The 14,107-nt window shown below is 38.8% G+C and overlaps 1 protein-coding gene across 2 annotated transcripts in view; it reads right to left on the bottom strand.

Moving 5' to 3' along the window:
* ABCB5 (ATP binding cassette subfamily B member 5) overlaps positions 1 to 13,794 on the bottom strand; it is a 34,123-nt gene extending 20,329 nt beyond the window's left edge. The window contains exons 1-13 of one of the 2 annotated variants that reach the window (XM_064704454.1): positions 13,532 to 13,794; positions 12,788 to 12,878; positions 11,667 to 11,754; positions 11,483 to 11,531; positions 10,506 to 10,650; positions 9,997 to 10,063; positions 9,575 to 9,766; positions 8,258 to 8,429; positions 7,148 to 7,272; positions 4,554 to 4,728; positions 4,147 to 4,260; positions 3,156 to 3,266; positions 682 to 807 (exon numbers count right to left, since the gene is read on the bottom strand). In XM_064704454.1, coding sequence (XP_064560524.1) covers positions 682 to 807; positions 3,156 to 3,266; positions 4,147 to 4,260; positions 4,554 to 4,728; positions 7,148 to 7,272; positions 8,258 to 8,429; positions 9,575 to 9,766; positions 9,997 to 10,063; positions 10,506 to 10,650; positions 11,483 to 11,531; positions 11,667 to 11,754; positions 12,788 to 12,836 — 1,413 coding nt within the window. In that variant the 5' untranslated portion in view covers positions 12,837 to 12,878; positions 13,532 to 13,794. The remainder of the gene's footprint in view (positions 1 to 681; positions 808 to 3,155; positions 3,267 to 4,146; positions 4,261 to 4,553; positions 4,729 to 7,147; positions 7,273 to 8,257; positions 8,430 to 9,574; positions 9,767 to 9,996; positions 10,064 to 10,505; positions 10,651 to 11,482; positions 11,532 to 11,666; positions 11,755 to 12,787; positions 12,879 to 13,531) is intronic. The other variant, XM_064704453.1, reaches the window with a different exon arrangement.
* Between the last annotated feature and the right edge of the window lie 313 nt (positions 13,795 to 14,107).

Here is a 14,107-nt window from a genome sequence, read left to right as displayed (position 1 = left end):
ACTGTGTTGAAAACAGCTGCCTCGATACCTTAAATACTGATAGTTCAATTTTTCATATTTGAAATGTTCACCTATTTTCTACTAGCAGTAGTAACTATTAAGTAGCATCCTTCAAATATAAAATTTTCTTAATACATTGTTTCATTTACCTCATTTTTTTCCTTTGGAAATTTTATGTGGGACATATTTACCATTTACCAACTGGATTTAGTGTTTAGTGGTAAAACACATGAAATATGTAATGATGGAAACTTCTGTGAGTTAGCAGATAGTGAAAAACAAGCCAAGAAATCAGCCATTTAAAATAGGAAAACTCTCTGCAGGTTTTAGCTTACATTCAATGAAAACGAAGCAAAATACAGCAGGGCTCTGTTGGATTATGCTTTGCCTAAAAATGTTTAGGGAATTTTAAAAATGAACAGTTGATAATTATTTTAAATTCAGATCTTGAAAGCCTTGTGTAATTTGCTGTTTGTGATGTAGTACTGTAAGAAGGAGCAGAATAATGAAGTCAAGCCAACAAGAGAAGATAGTTCATTTGAAATTTAAATTGTGGAAATATGAACTATACAGATATATGGTGAAATTCAGCCAAAATAGAAAACAAGATTCAGTCAATATGGGAAATTCATGCATGTCATAATTGCTCTGAGTTTTTACAATTTCTTTGCAGACACTCACTTCTCCCTCGTCAGGGTCATAGAATCTCTGCAGTAACTGAACAGTAGTGCTTTTTCCACAGCCACTGGCACCAACTAAAGCAATGGTCTTCCCAGTTTGAACTTTCAAGTTTAGACCTTTGAGGATCTGCAAATAAATAAATAAATAAAAATATATGTCTTAGTTTAACAAGTTTGATCAGCGAACAGTCTGTCAAGGTAAGTGTAGCTGTTGCTATCAAGGCAGTAGTGAGTGCCATAGTTTAAAGGTATGGCAACATTAATAATACAATTGTATTATGGACAACAATAATATAATGTACCTGGGAATATTCTGGAGCACAGATAGGAAAAAGTCGTCACCTATGCTTGTGAAATGTATTAGCCTTTGAAACAGGATGGCTGCATGCAACCTGCCTTTTGGGAATGGCCCCTAGATCCTTCTGGCTACCAAAACAAGCCTGGGAAATTTTTGAGAAGACTGATAACTGGAACAGGCCAAGTTCATGCCAAGAAACATTTTAAGAGTTCCCTTGCATAGACCATTGCATTCCATTGCCTGGGAAAATTCCCCAGCACACTCAAACTAATCTAGACACAGCCACACTACTCTGAACTTCATAGCTATTTTTCTCCAATTTGTGTGATCTAGTAGCAGGCTTGGGGTTTTAAATTATCCTGTTGTCCTCCATTTTCCAGGGCATAATAATTATGAATCTCACAGAAAATTATTTTCAGGTGCTAAAAGGTATCACTGAAAACCAAGCCTGCTTTCTTCTATTTTTAAAATATAAAGGGGTGCTTTGATGAAGTAATTGCTGGGAAGGCCTTAATAAGTCCCATTCCTTATTTTTAACAGTCTCAGCAATCTGAAGAGTAGCTGCAGTTAATGATATAATTTTTTGCTATTTTCACATTTAGAGAACATTTTACCTCAAAAGATGTCCATATCATTACAAGTGTAGTTTCAACTGTGTAGTTGCCAAAATATTTGGCTGCTATGGGAACTCTTCTTGTTTATACCAGGCTGATTTATAAGTTTGCCTACACATGTTTTTGCAATGAGAGATTAAAATAGTTGCAATATTCCTCTCCTCTCGCAGTATTACATCCACCCAGTTTTACATCCCCAGGAAGCTGATATCCTGGTGCCTGCATTAGCAAGAATGAACTTTATTCTAGATACCACAATATTTCCACATGCAACTAATTACTACCACACACTAGGCTAGTTCTAACTCTCTTTCATCAGGCAATGTATTGCCAAGATCAAACCAATAGAAACTGTACTCAGAGTTCTTTGATTTGGTTTTACCTCAACAGGGAAGGTTATAATGTGTTGCATCGACTGCTTGAGAGATTGTGGGTAACTTCTACACAGCTTTGCTGATTCCTTTGGTTCTACTAAATAACACTGATGCTCTTAGTAGGGAGAGCTGCTCACTGATTTGGGAAGGATGAGAAATATTTCTTATTTCCCTCCCATTTGGTGTGTTGACCCACAACATAGCTCAGCAGCCTGAATAGGATTTTTAGGAAGAAGGATGAAAACTCTGCTATGTGTCTTCTGATTTCTGAGCCAAGAGGCATAGAAGATGCATTGTTAAAAATCCAGTTAAGGAGAAAGCCCAGCTCTGAATCTGACCTCCAAATATCCCAGTGTCCTGGAAACAGATTTGATGCACAATGGGACAGACCTCAGATGACTGAGTTGGGAACAGCCACCTTAAAAAAACAGCCAGAGAGGTATAAACATTCCCGTGCTCACCGCTAAATCAGCATGTCAAGTTTTTCATTGTTGACATCTGACATCTCTATTTCCACCTTGTTCTTCACCAAGGAAGAAAGTAATTTGCTGCTGTTCCTTCTCTTTCACTTTCATCAAAGTGTTTAAAAGATTGTAAGAAAATACTGTAAGCAGAGAGGTCAAACCAACTGTGCCACCACAAAAGTAATCACCATGACATGACGTACACAGGTCACTAATGGAAACTGAACTAGCAAAGAGCAGGCACAACAGTTTCTTGAACAGCAATTTTAGTGTATTTCCAAAACAATGTTTGACTTCCAAATGTACATTTAGGATGATATGTTCACAAAAATACACTATCAATGTATTGAAAGTCCACCTCTGATAATTTTCCACACAGGATGTCATAAATCCAAAGAGTCAAGAAACTGGAAAAAAGTAATTTTCTGGTTTAACTGCTTAAAGTCTGGAAGCCTTAATGAAACATTTTGAAAAATCTTATTTGATTTATCAAAACTCTTTTTCATAGAAATTCAGACTAGGGGCAACACATATTAGATTTGTCCTCCAGAAGAGAATGAGTTACACAGTGACAGTAGATCTAGAGCTTTGTCTTTCTGCATCATTGGGAGGAAAATTATGCCCCATTCCCCAAAACAGGAATGCATTTCACATTCAAGAACAAAATTAGACAAACAACATGGACACAAGTTGAATAAGTTCAATAGTCTAAACAGATCACTTACTTTAATATCAGGTCTGGAAGGGTAACTGAAGTGGATGTTTCTGAATTCAATTTCTCCTACGAGTTTGTCTGGCTTGTAACCTTCCTTAGAACTGCTATCTATGAGCCGTTTCTGGAAAGAGGTTTGTAAAATAAATTGGTGGTTATTTCTCTTTTGGAACTGTTATTTCTGCTACATGCATTGGTCTTTACTTTCTCAGATGCTGGTTTACTCTGCATTTTACATTGTAGCAGAACTGCTGCATTTTTACCTGCAGAATGCTGAATATGGGGGAACATCAAATTGTAAATTTTACTTGACAAATATAGTGCATTTTCAAAAGCAACAAAATCCATAGCAGAAAATCTATAATTGCAGAACTTAGATGCATTCTCTTGCAACCAAAACATGGGTCTCAGTTTTGGTATATCTGTATATGAGGGTTTTATACACACATGAAAAAGAATGATGTAGCCATTTCTCCATGAGCTTTTGATTCCTACTTCAAAATATTTTATATACACAGATATGCAATTACTGCATAGCACAGCAAAATCAAGATAATGATATGGAAAACCTTTTTTTATAGCAACATCAGCATTACAGATTATTATTGTTATAACTTTCAATTGTGATATTAATCCCCTCTTCACCAATTCCCCCTCTTCAATAAACCCCATCTCAGCTGAATTTGTGCATACATGCATTTTTAAAAATTAGTATAGTGCCATATCACTTTCCCTCTGGTGCTGAAAGTCTAATATTAGAGAAAAACCTCAACCATATATCTCAGACACACATATAGGGTTTTCCAGCTTTCACTCTAACAAAGAGGCTAGTTTTTTTTAGATCAATGAAAATATGGGTTTCTGTAATAAACATCTATAGAGTTCATGATTTGGGGCCTTTGAGCGCTTTTGTTACATTTCTCAAGGGAAAAAAAAATAAAAAGGAGAAGGAGTGGAGGCTAAGTTGGTTGAAAGGCTTCTATTCTATGTAGTTAGATCTTTACCTTATTGATAATCTTATATACTTCATAGGCAGCCCCACGTGCATTGGCCACAGTCTCCAGGTTAGGAGCTGCCTGTCCCAGACAGAAAGCTCCGACAATCACAGAGAAGAACACCTGTGAGAGACAGAGAAGAGCATTGCAATTAATTATTACAGTGCCACCAGTGCCTACGTGGGCACTAGTAAGATTTAAGCACCAGCTCTAGGTTATTCATCCCACCTTACAAATAGAGTCCAAGACAATCCAACTTGTTTGATTAAAAGCAAGATGAATACCATTCAGTTGTTTTATACTGAGTGAGTCTCTAACAACTAATTTAGTAAGCACGTGTCAGAAAACAGAGACACCACTTGCAAAACTTTCCCTGAAGATACAGAGCATTTTTCAAACTGCACTGCTGTACTTACAATTAACACACGGCCGATGTCATAATGTGGATCCTCAGCAGTGAGTTTGGTCCCGTACCAAAATGCAAGGGCATAGGAACCAAAGATAAAAAATTGTGAAAGACCCAGGCATGTGTTAGTGGTAATGGATTTTTTCATTCCAACACGTTTAGCCGCCTCTAAGTTAGCATCATATCTGAAAGTGAGTAAGGAAACCATTAATTTGACAGGTACCACATGCCATTCTGGTTAACACTTCCCAGTGCCCTTTTTTTAATTAACAGGATTTATGTAAGAAAAACAATTAATCTCAAAGGGAATACAGGGTTTTGTTTGTTTTGTTTTGTTTGGGGGTTTTTTGTTGGTTTTTTTTTTGTTTTGTTTTTTTATTTTGTTTCTTTTTAACAGAGGACTATCAGGCATGCAATTAATTTGAATAAATTTGCTCTGACATATGCCAACAGTATTGGCATACTTGTCAAAGACATTCAGAAAACAATGAAGTATCACAACTTTGTTATCACAATGGAAGACACAACAGCACTCTTGAACTCCTTGTTTCCATTAAACCTGAAAGGAAACCTTGAAAAAGTTTTAGCAGCATCGTTCATCACAAAGGTAAAGGTCAGTTGTCCACATTTAAAACAAGCAAAATAAAAACAAAATTCTCCAAAAACCCCAGGCAACGGGGAAGGAGATAAATGAGAGCTCCCTCCAAATGCAAAGCTGTTTTCTTACTGGCCGTTTTGGGATGTCAAGTATTTTTCCTTGGGTCAGTTTATTGATTGAAATATATAATCAGTGGACACAGAAAATCAGTATAGAGACTAACAAGTTCAACTAGAGAATTATTTTTCCAAGGATGGTTCAAATTCATTCACTCATGCATAGTTTTCAGCAAATAGCTTTCATTTACTCAAGCTCTTTATGCAAACTGTAGCCTAAGAATAGTGTAACTTTCTACCCATAATCAACATGGTCAATAGCTTGCACTCTTTTCCCAGTACATATTTTCAATAAAGTACAGCCCCATTATAGGAAGACATGCAATTAATTCAGCTGGGAAGCAATCATAAAAAAAATCCTGCATTCATTTTGTTAATGTAAATTTCTAAAATGCCACCAGTGCTGTATTTGTTAGTCAAACATATTAAAATATTTTGACTTGATTGTGCTGTTAAAACCAGGCCCCAAGTTTCAGTCAGCAGCATCATAGGTCTTCCAGGGAAATGGGTACTGCATTTAAGTAGAGTAATAAATACAGGTGATCAGTCAAACACTGAGGAAAAGCCAAGCCACTGCCTGCAACTAAAGGTGATTGAAGATCCCTTGCAAGAGTAAACTTTTGCTGCAGTGGAAGCACTGTGCAGTGAAAGGATGCTTTTCCTAACTCTGAGGTCAGCATTCAAGAGCTGTGTAGGAGTCACAATCCACTATCTGAAAAATGCACTCTCTGGTAGGAGCTTGTCCCTAGTAGAAGATATTCCTAGGGGAGCCACTATGTTTGTTTGGGGCTTTTAGATTAAACAGAAGTAGAACTGTAGAGGAGGCTGACTGGTCAATCATAAAAAGGAAAGGTCTTACTTTACTCAGGTATCAATTATTTTGACTTCAGACAAAGTATTTTGAATTAATATTGACAGGTCCTGTATTTAATTTTCAGACACTGATAATCACAGAATATGGGGAGAAGGGCAGGGGGCAACTTATCTGGGTCATCTTAGGGCTTTTTTTTGCCTTTAATGTGCAAACAGGAACAAATGTCCAAATACTGTTGCATCTTAAAAACAAATTCCAGTGAGCAGAAGACAGGGCTATAAGATAGTCAGAGCTCAGTTTCTAGAAACAAATACAGGAGCAGACTGTAGGATCCTAAGCTGGGGTTGACACCACCTTAAAAATTCTGCACAAGACTAAGGCAAATATGAGTTGAAAAAGATGGAAGAATTTCGTGGGGCATATGGATCAGGTCGTCTGCTTTGCCTTTCCCAGCTGCATGGAACCAGTGATGCCTGATATTTGTATAAAAAATTTATTGCTTATGCTTGTTGAGTTATCTGATATGCAGGTCAAAATGTTTGTGGCCAGCCACAATCATTTCACCTTGTATGTATGACTATGGCCAACACTGGGCAGCTACACTTGTTTGCAAATCATTAAAGTTGCAAATCATTGTAAAAGCCAGAAATGTGTTTTTGCCCAAGGCTGTTATCCAGTGTAGTTTAAAAATAAGCTCAGCAATCAAAGTCCAGAGCAGTAGCACAAATGCTCTAGAAGATAAGCAACTGACTGCATGCTTTGCTGCATCTGACTCGTGGGTAAAGGTAACCTTCCCACCACTTCCACATTCAGTTCAACTCCAGATCTCAATCAAAGGAGAAATTTTCATCTCTGCTGCAGTGACAACACCAAGTAGTCTGTATTCACTGACTAGGTCTATTTGCACACTTTCATTTTCAGATTATTTGTCCACTTATAGAAAGACAAAATGACACCAAAGAGAATCTCATCCCTCTCCCCCTCCCAAAAAAAAAAAAAATCCCCACAAAACAAATCCACAACTAAATGTCCTTGCCATATTTTAAATATGGTTATTTATTAATTTTAAAACTTACTTCTCTAATGACTTTTGCTGTCCATTGAAAGCCACAACAGTCCTGATTGCGGTCAAAATTTCTTCTGCCACAGCTCCTGCTTTGGCATAAGCAGACAGCTCTTTAGCAGTAAGGGATGCCAGGAGCTGTGAAGTTGGAAAACAGCTGTTATTGCAGCCTACTGAAAGAATACATACACTGTCTTGGTAAATAACAACAATCCCACAAGGTACACAAGACCAGAGTCAGCAACGTGGGGATCAGCTTCTCCCCATGTCCTGAATTTCCCTCAAATAGAGTTCAATTTATCATTGTCTCCTCATTACAATCAAAGGCTACACAAACATCATGAGCTTCCTGACCAATCTGCTCTCCTCCCAAGCCTACAAACTACACTGGGAAGAGTGAAGCAGGGAGTGCTATAGCTGCTCTGACTTTCTGAGGTGTTCAGACACTAGAACACCAGCTGATATTGAAGTAAGCAAGAAAATCACATTACAGCCTCTAGCATTCTTTTTCTTTGCTTATTTTTAATGCTTCAGGTAGGAAAAACCCCATAAAATCATATAAATAGCCATTCAGGAGTATAAGCCATACACATTAATGTGGCAAATAGTGCATAAGGGGAAAGTTTTCCTATCTGAAAGGAACACCTCTCCAGCCATTTCATTGATTTATATCACTTCAGTTTTCAGCAGCTGTATGTACCTGCATAGCTGTATAGATTTATTCTGTACACAGCATGAAACTTGGTAAATTATTTGCAAGAGATGTGGTACATGCATGTACAGATGGAAAGAGGTTGAAAGGTATTTGTGCTAGGAGGGAGAAGCAAGGGCTTCCCCGGTGCTTGCCATGAGGAAATTACTGTGCCAGAAAGATGCTCTGATGGAAATTACCCTCATGCAACATGGCATAAGGACAGGATGTGCAGACAAAAGGAACACAACTTACAAGACTGTGCTTGGGAACCCAGAGAAAGGCTGCAGGAGGAGTAGAAATCAAAGTAAGAGTGGGACCAACCTCCCAAATTAGAAACCACATTAGGTTTCTCCCATTCTCTACCCCTTTTCTGTGCATAGGAATTGTAAGGTTTTTCTGGTTTCTTTGTTCAAAAATCCCCACACTTACAGTTGACCAAACTGCTGCTGATGCAGCAAGAAGTGGGCTGACTGACATAACCACCAGAGTCAGCTTCCACCCATAGATGAATCCTATAATAAGCCCTGACACAAACGTGGAAAAAAACTGCAGAAATATACTGATCTTGTCTCCGATGCCTTCACGGATGGTGTTGATGTCACTTTAAATAACAATAATAAAAAGAGATTTGTTAGTATAGAATTACTCTCATTTTGACTCCCTCCCCCTTTTCTCACTGTGTGGCCTCATGTCAGGAGCTTTGCCATTTCTTAACCGGCAAAAGAATTTCTGACCACAGCTACTGAACAGTATCATTCAGGCTCTTCTGTAGCCAAAACACAGCAGAAGCCTCCTGTTTTTAAAGATTCATTTTCTGTATTCTCAACATTCTCTGCTGTTTCTGTGCCATGTCACTGGGTCACCAATGACCTAGTTTCCTCATCTGGCATCCAAATGGAGCAATGTGAGTAAACAATCAAGCAGCCTCTTCATCCGACTTGACCATCTCTAAAAGATTTCTTCTGCTCAGCTCTCTGATGCTTTTTATGTTTGTAATTTTGGCTACTGACTCAGATGAAGAGCCACCTCCATTCCATCATACCATTATTTGGAATAACCTCAATTTTTCTTATGAATTTCCTTCCTTATTTTCTCTTCCCAGAACACACAGATGTTAGAGTTGAGAGTGGTTTCATTTAAGCTTCTCATACACTTTTCAGGACAGATCTGTGTCCAAAGCTACTATAAAATCCAGAAAAAAAGTATTAAAAACAATGTACTGTTCACACATATAATCCCATAGCTAAAGGACATTACGGTCCTCACCCCTAAATCTATTTAAGTTTATGGAACAACTCCAAAGACTTTACCTGGCTAGATAGAATACTGTGAGATACAAGTACAAGCCATACTTGTACAAGTACTGATACTGAAGTCCAGGCTCATTTCCATTCAATGAAGTGTCAGCTTTTGGTGTGTATAAACTAGGTGGAGACAGCAGAACTGTTTGTTTAGCAGTGGCTGAACATATACTTCATGGACTTCAGAAAACCAGCGTCAGGCATTTCGTGGAAAAAAAACAAACCCTTCCAATGCACATACTACAAACAGCACAAATGAAGCTGAAAAGGATAATGAATTTCTCACTTTGAGGTGTAATATATCACACTTTAGGTTTGGTAGATTTTTTTGTTTTTTTTTAAACTCTCTATAGGCTATTCTGCCGAGATAAATGTCAGTTTACTTTTAAGTGCCGTACTTGGGGGTGTGTGTATGTGTGTGAAAGAACCAAAACAGAGCCCTCACTCTGTCAGTCTGGTGTTCAATGTTCCTATTTGGGTAGTATCAAACCAAGCCATCTCTTGATGGAGCACTGCAAAGAAGAACTTCTGCCGGATCCTTGCAGTTTGCCTTGTAGCAGTAACCAAAAATGTCCACACTTGGATCATGCTCAGGATCAACACAGCAAAGCCAATTGCCACGTAGTAGTAAGCATACCTGGGGTAAGGGAACAAAAGCCCATGTGATCCCACTGTAGCTCATGAGAGAAGTTAGACACACAGAACAGCAACTAGTCTTCATTAATCACACCAAAGTAATCAGCTTCAGTAAATACTGAAGCTTGTGGTGCATTTTTGGGAAGGCAAATAGGGCTTCTGCTCAAACAGATAACACAGTAAAAGAAAACCCACTAATACATTATTAACAGGATAACTACAGACCCTTACTTTGTCATTTCACCTTCTATATCCACACTTGGATCTGATGGGCAGCTAGAATTGTTTACTGAAGTATCTGTGAAGAGGAAATAAAAATTAGGAATATTTGTGGAAGTGCTATATAGAGGAACTGATGCATGGCAATATGGGGTCATCAGGTTTGGGAATGATTTGTATTTTGCAAGTGGAGTTTTGCAATATAAACTTAAATACAAAATTATTTGGCAAATATACATTTATTTCTAAGCAATTAGTGATGACTGAGGTTGATTGTACTCCCTACTATCTTAAGAAAGTCAAAGTACATTCATAAAGTGCACATCCAATGCTTTGGTTTTGCCCTGGTCTAGTCATTAAAGGTGGATTGAAATGCCTGACTTATTTCCAGCAGGATGAGTGTTGCTCATAATATGCTCCCTTAGATATGTACCAGTGAATAGTCTGGGGGGAAAAAAAAATCTTAGCTTCAGTAGCAAAGCACAGCCAAAATGTAGAGAAATTGAATTTAAACTTTTTACCATTGGATTGCACGCCACTTAGCACAAAGCTGTTTGTCATCTCTCCAAAGATAATGATCATAAGTGGCATTCCAGTACCATTTGCAGCCGCTGCAACCAAACCAATTATCATCAACAGGACATCCACCCCATCAGCATAGCGAAACTATGTAAGCATTAGAAAGAAAAAAAAAAAAGAGAGAAAAGTGACATTACACCTGACAGTTCATGCATTTGCTACAGTAGAGCAGACTTGCAGAACATGCTCCATCCACATATTCTAAGTTACAGCACTCCGGTTGAAGGTAAACTCAGTACATAAGGATTTTGTAGTAGTGCAATGCATCTTTAAATTAGTACCCGGGCGGCTAAGAGATCCGGGCAGGACACAGATTCTTAGTCTGGGAAAAAAACTACATGCTTGCAAGTGATGATGACCTTTGTAGAATATATTGTGTTTTGTGTTCCATTGAGTTAAATATTTACTAAGATAATGCCTCTACTATGTAAACAAAAGCAAGTTATTGACCAGCACCTGGCTTATACCTACCAGTAGAAAATGTTTTCAGCAGAGATAGATCGTACCTTAAGACTTGTCGACCCCTGAAGCTTTGTTTTGTTTGGGGAAGGGTGTGAATTTAAACTGCTATAGATATCCCAGGATGTGGTTAATCTGAAATCAGAGCATTTCTTTCCTGACTGGTCCGACCATCTCATAAAGTGTAAACATACATGGAATAAACTGCAGAAGAATAAAACTTTTCTTGTTTCAGAGTAATCAAGTCAACATGCAAGAGCTATTTTGTTTGGGAGTAGCTGTCCTACAGAAAACTGCCACAAAACCATTATCACTGGTTCTCAGAGAGCAGGTGTAGAATCAGTAGTCCTCAAGCTTCTTCTCCAATGTTTGTTTGCCTATGAATTGTCATTCATAACAAACTCACTTCATCAAATAAAGAAAAGAAAGTATCAAGCAGATCATTAGACAGGACACTAACCAGCTCAAGAATGCCAACCATTCGTTTCCCTGGCTTCTCATCTTCCTTCCTAGAGTAAAGTACAAAAGACTAATTAAGATGAGGGGTTTTTTTTAGCAAACCTGTATTAAACTCTTCTCCTCCTTCCCCTGCCCTTCTGATATCCCCATATACCGAGGTAAGTTAAAGTTAAAAAAATACCTACATTTCCTTCTTGGGCTTTGACTGGTCAATTTGTTCTACATGTTCTTCATCGTGGAAAGAAGGATCATCACACCCCTTGAATCCAGATTCTGTGAAATAAAAATACTTTCTTAGCATACTAATCCATCTATTGTACTACCTTCTTGTGTCTTTCACTGCTGTTTCTTTTGCATTTAAAGACTAGTTTTTTCTCATGTTCTTGGGAGGAAGTTTCAAGAAAAATTCACCAGGCTCTGTCTCTTCAGTTCATCTTTATTCCCAGAAAAACTTCCATGTCCATTTCTGAGATGGAAAAAACATTTTTATAATTACAATGTATTTATCCAGAAAGATTATCAAAGACTAAAAGAAAAAGAAAGTTAATTCTTCCTTCAAATGCCTGCACAACTCAATGCAAATTAGGAGAAGTCCTCACAAAATTGCTTATAGCGAAGGTTATAATTGCTGCAGGTAACACCGAATAGGTGGGAGTTAACTAAAGAATCATGTCCTTGACTCTAATAAACATCTTCACTATTCAATTGCAGTAGTTGTTACATGTCCCATTTCCTTTGTGCTAGCTGGGAGCTCCAGAAAGTTAGATGAAAGCATAATCCTACCCAGGAAGCTTATAGTTTTAAATGCATCAAATAAGACATAAAAATATATTTCAAGAAACAGATGAGTAACCACAGAGTGGAGCCGCCTGTAAAACAAAAAGAGACAAGGTGCTCCCCATACCAGCCACTCCCAATTTACATTTATCTTAACTTTTGCTGCTGAATCACAATGAATATAATTTTTAACCTACTGTTTTAAGGCTAGTTGGCCTACAATGGCTGTTTGAGACAACAATTTGAAAGCAGTAACATTCTTCCAGCTGACCTCAGGAGAATTTTGATGCCCAGGTTAGGACCCTCCTGAACAATTTTACAAATACAAATCAATTTTGTTGAACTTGAAGGAATGATTCACACAAAAAATATTTTATAGGTGTGGCTTCAATTCATTCATTCCTAGGAAACTCATCATGTTATTGCCTACAAAATCACTATGGCAATCAGGAGAGTTTCACAACATTCTTTAGTTCAACTCTGTGGAACATATTCTTCAAACACACACGTGGTGTTTGTTCCTTCTTACCAGGATTGGAGAGGTTCTGTTCTGTGGAATTTGCAGAGTAGTCCTTCATTGTTCTTTTTGTTGTGTGCTTATGAGAGAGTCACATTAGAACCTGCAATAAGCCCCCCCCCCCAACAAAACACTTTGATTTTTTAGTAAATATTTAAAGACTTCATATCTGTGGGTTTTTCCATTACTCATCACATTTTGATCTAAACATGATTCTACTTAAATAGAAAGACTAGAAAAAGAATAAAAGGTAACAGCGTGAAAAAATAAGTAATCTTAGTGAGATATTAAGAACAGCGCACAGTATTACTAAGCAACTTAGGTCATTAGCCTGTTTTAGTAGTCTTTTATGATAAATCCTGAAATTACCAACATAAAAGTTACTGTAAGCAGTCTCTTTCAGAATAGATGATTTCCCTCATTACCTTATGTTTATTTAGAACTAAAAGAACAGCCATAACATGGTCATGAGTACAACGATAAGACACACACTTTTTAAACCATGTTATACTAGGATGTGTTCAGAGGCAGTAAATAACTGATGCTCTTAGTTTCCCCCAAGCTTCTTTTCCTAATCTATCAAATATACTGGTTAAAAAGAAAAAAAAAGAACAACAACAACAAAACCCCTAGCAAGAAGCTGCACATGAATCTGATGAAGCCTAAAACAACATTGATAAGAAAACGCTTAATCAATCTCAGATAAAGTGGAAGAAAAGAGAAAAAAACCGAAACCACAAATCCGACAACAAACACCTGTCCGCTTTCTGGCTGTGCTTTCCCCCTCTCGTTATTTCAGCTCACCTTCACAGCCTGCCCGCGGTGGGTGGGTGGCTGCAGCCCCGACGGCGCGGTGCGCGCAGAGCGAGCCCGCCGCGCCCGGCCCGGGCTTTATAGCGGCGGCACCGGCAGCAGCACCGCCCGTCCGGGCTTTGTAGCGGCGGCACCAGCAGCGACACCGGCAGTGGCACCGCCCGTCCGGCCTTTGTAGCGGCGGCACCAGCAGCGACACCGGCAGCGGCACCGCCCGCCCACCCGCGGCTAGGGTTGCGGATGAAGGTCAGCGCCGCAGCTGGGCAGAGCCGCCCAGGATAAGGGGCCTGCTCAGGGATGCCGGCCGGCTCCTGCCCTCTGTCGCCTTTCAGGAGCCGCCCGGGGGTGTCCGAGCCTGCAAAGCGCGCACGGAGAGCCCATCAGCCCCTTGCCGCAGCGCCGCTTCCATCCTTCTGTGTCACTCTCATAGAATAGCTAATATTAGAAGGGGACCACTGGATGTCATCTGGCCCAACCTTCCTGCTCTAGTGGTCATCTAGAGGGCATAACCTAGGATTG

The sequence above is a fragment of the Zonotrichia leucophrys genome, chromosome 2 (genome assembly GCF_028769735.1).
Source record: "Zonotrichia leucophrys gambelii isolate GWCS_2022_RI chromosome 2, RI_Zleu_2.0, whole genome shotgun sequence".
Classification (NCBI taxonomy): Eukaryota; Metazoa; Chordata; class Aves; order Passeriformes; family Passerellidae; genus Zonotrichia; species Zonotrichia leucophrys.
The sequence above is the reverse complement of the archived record's forward strand: the minus strand, read 5'-3'. Positions and strand labels throughout refer to the sequence as shown.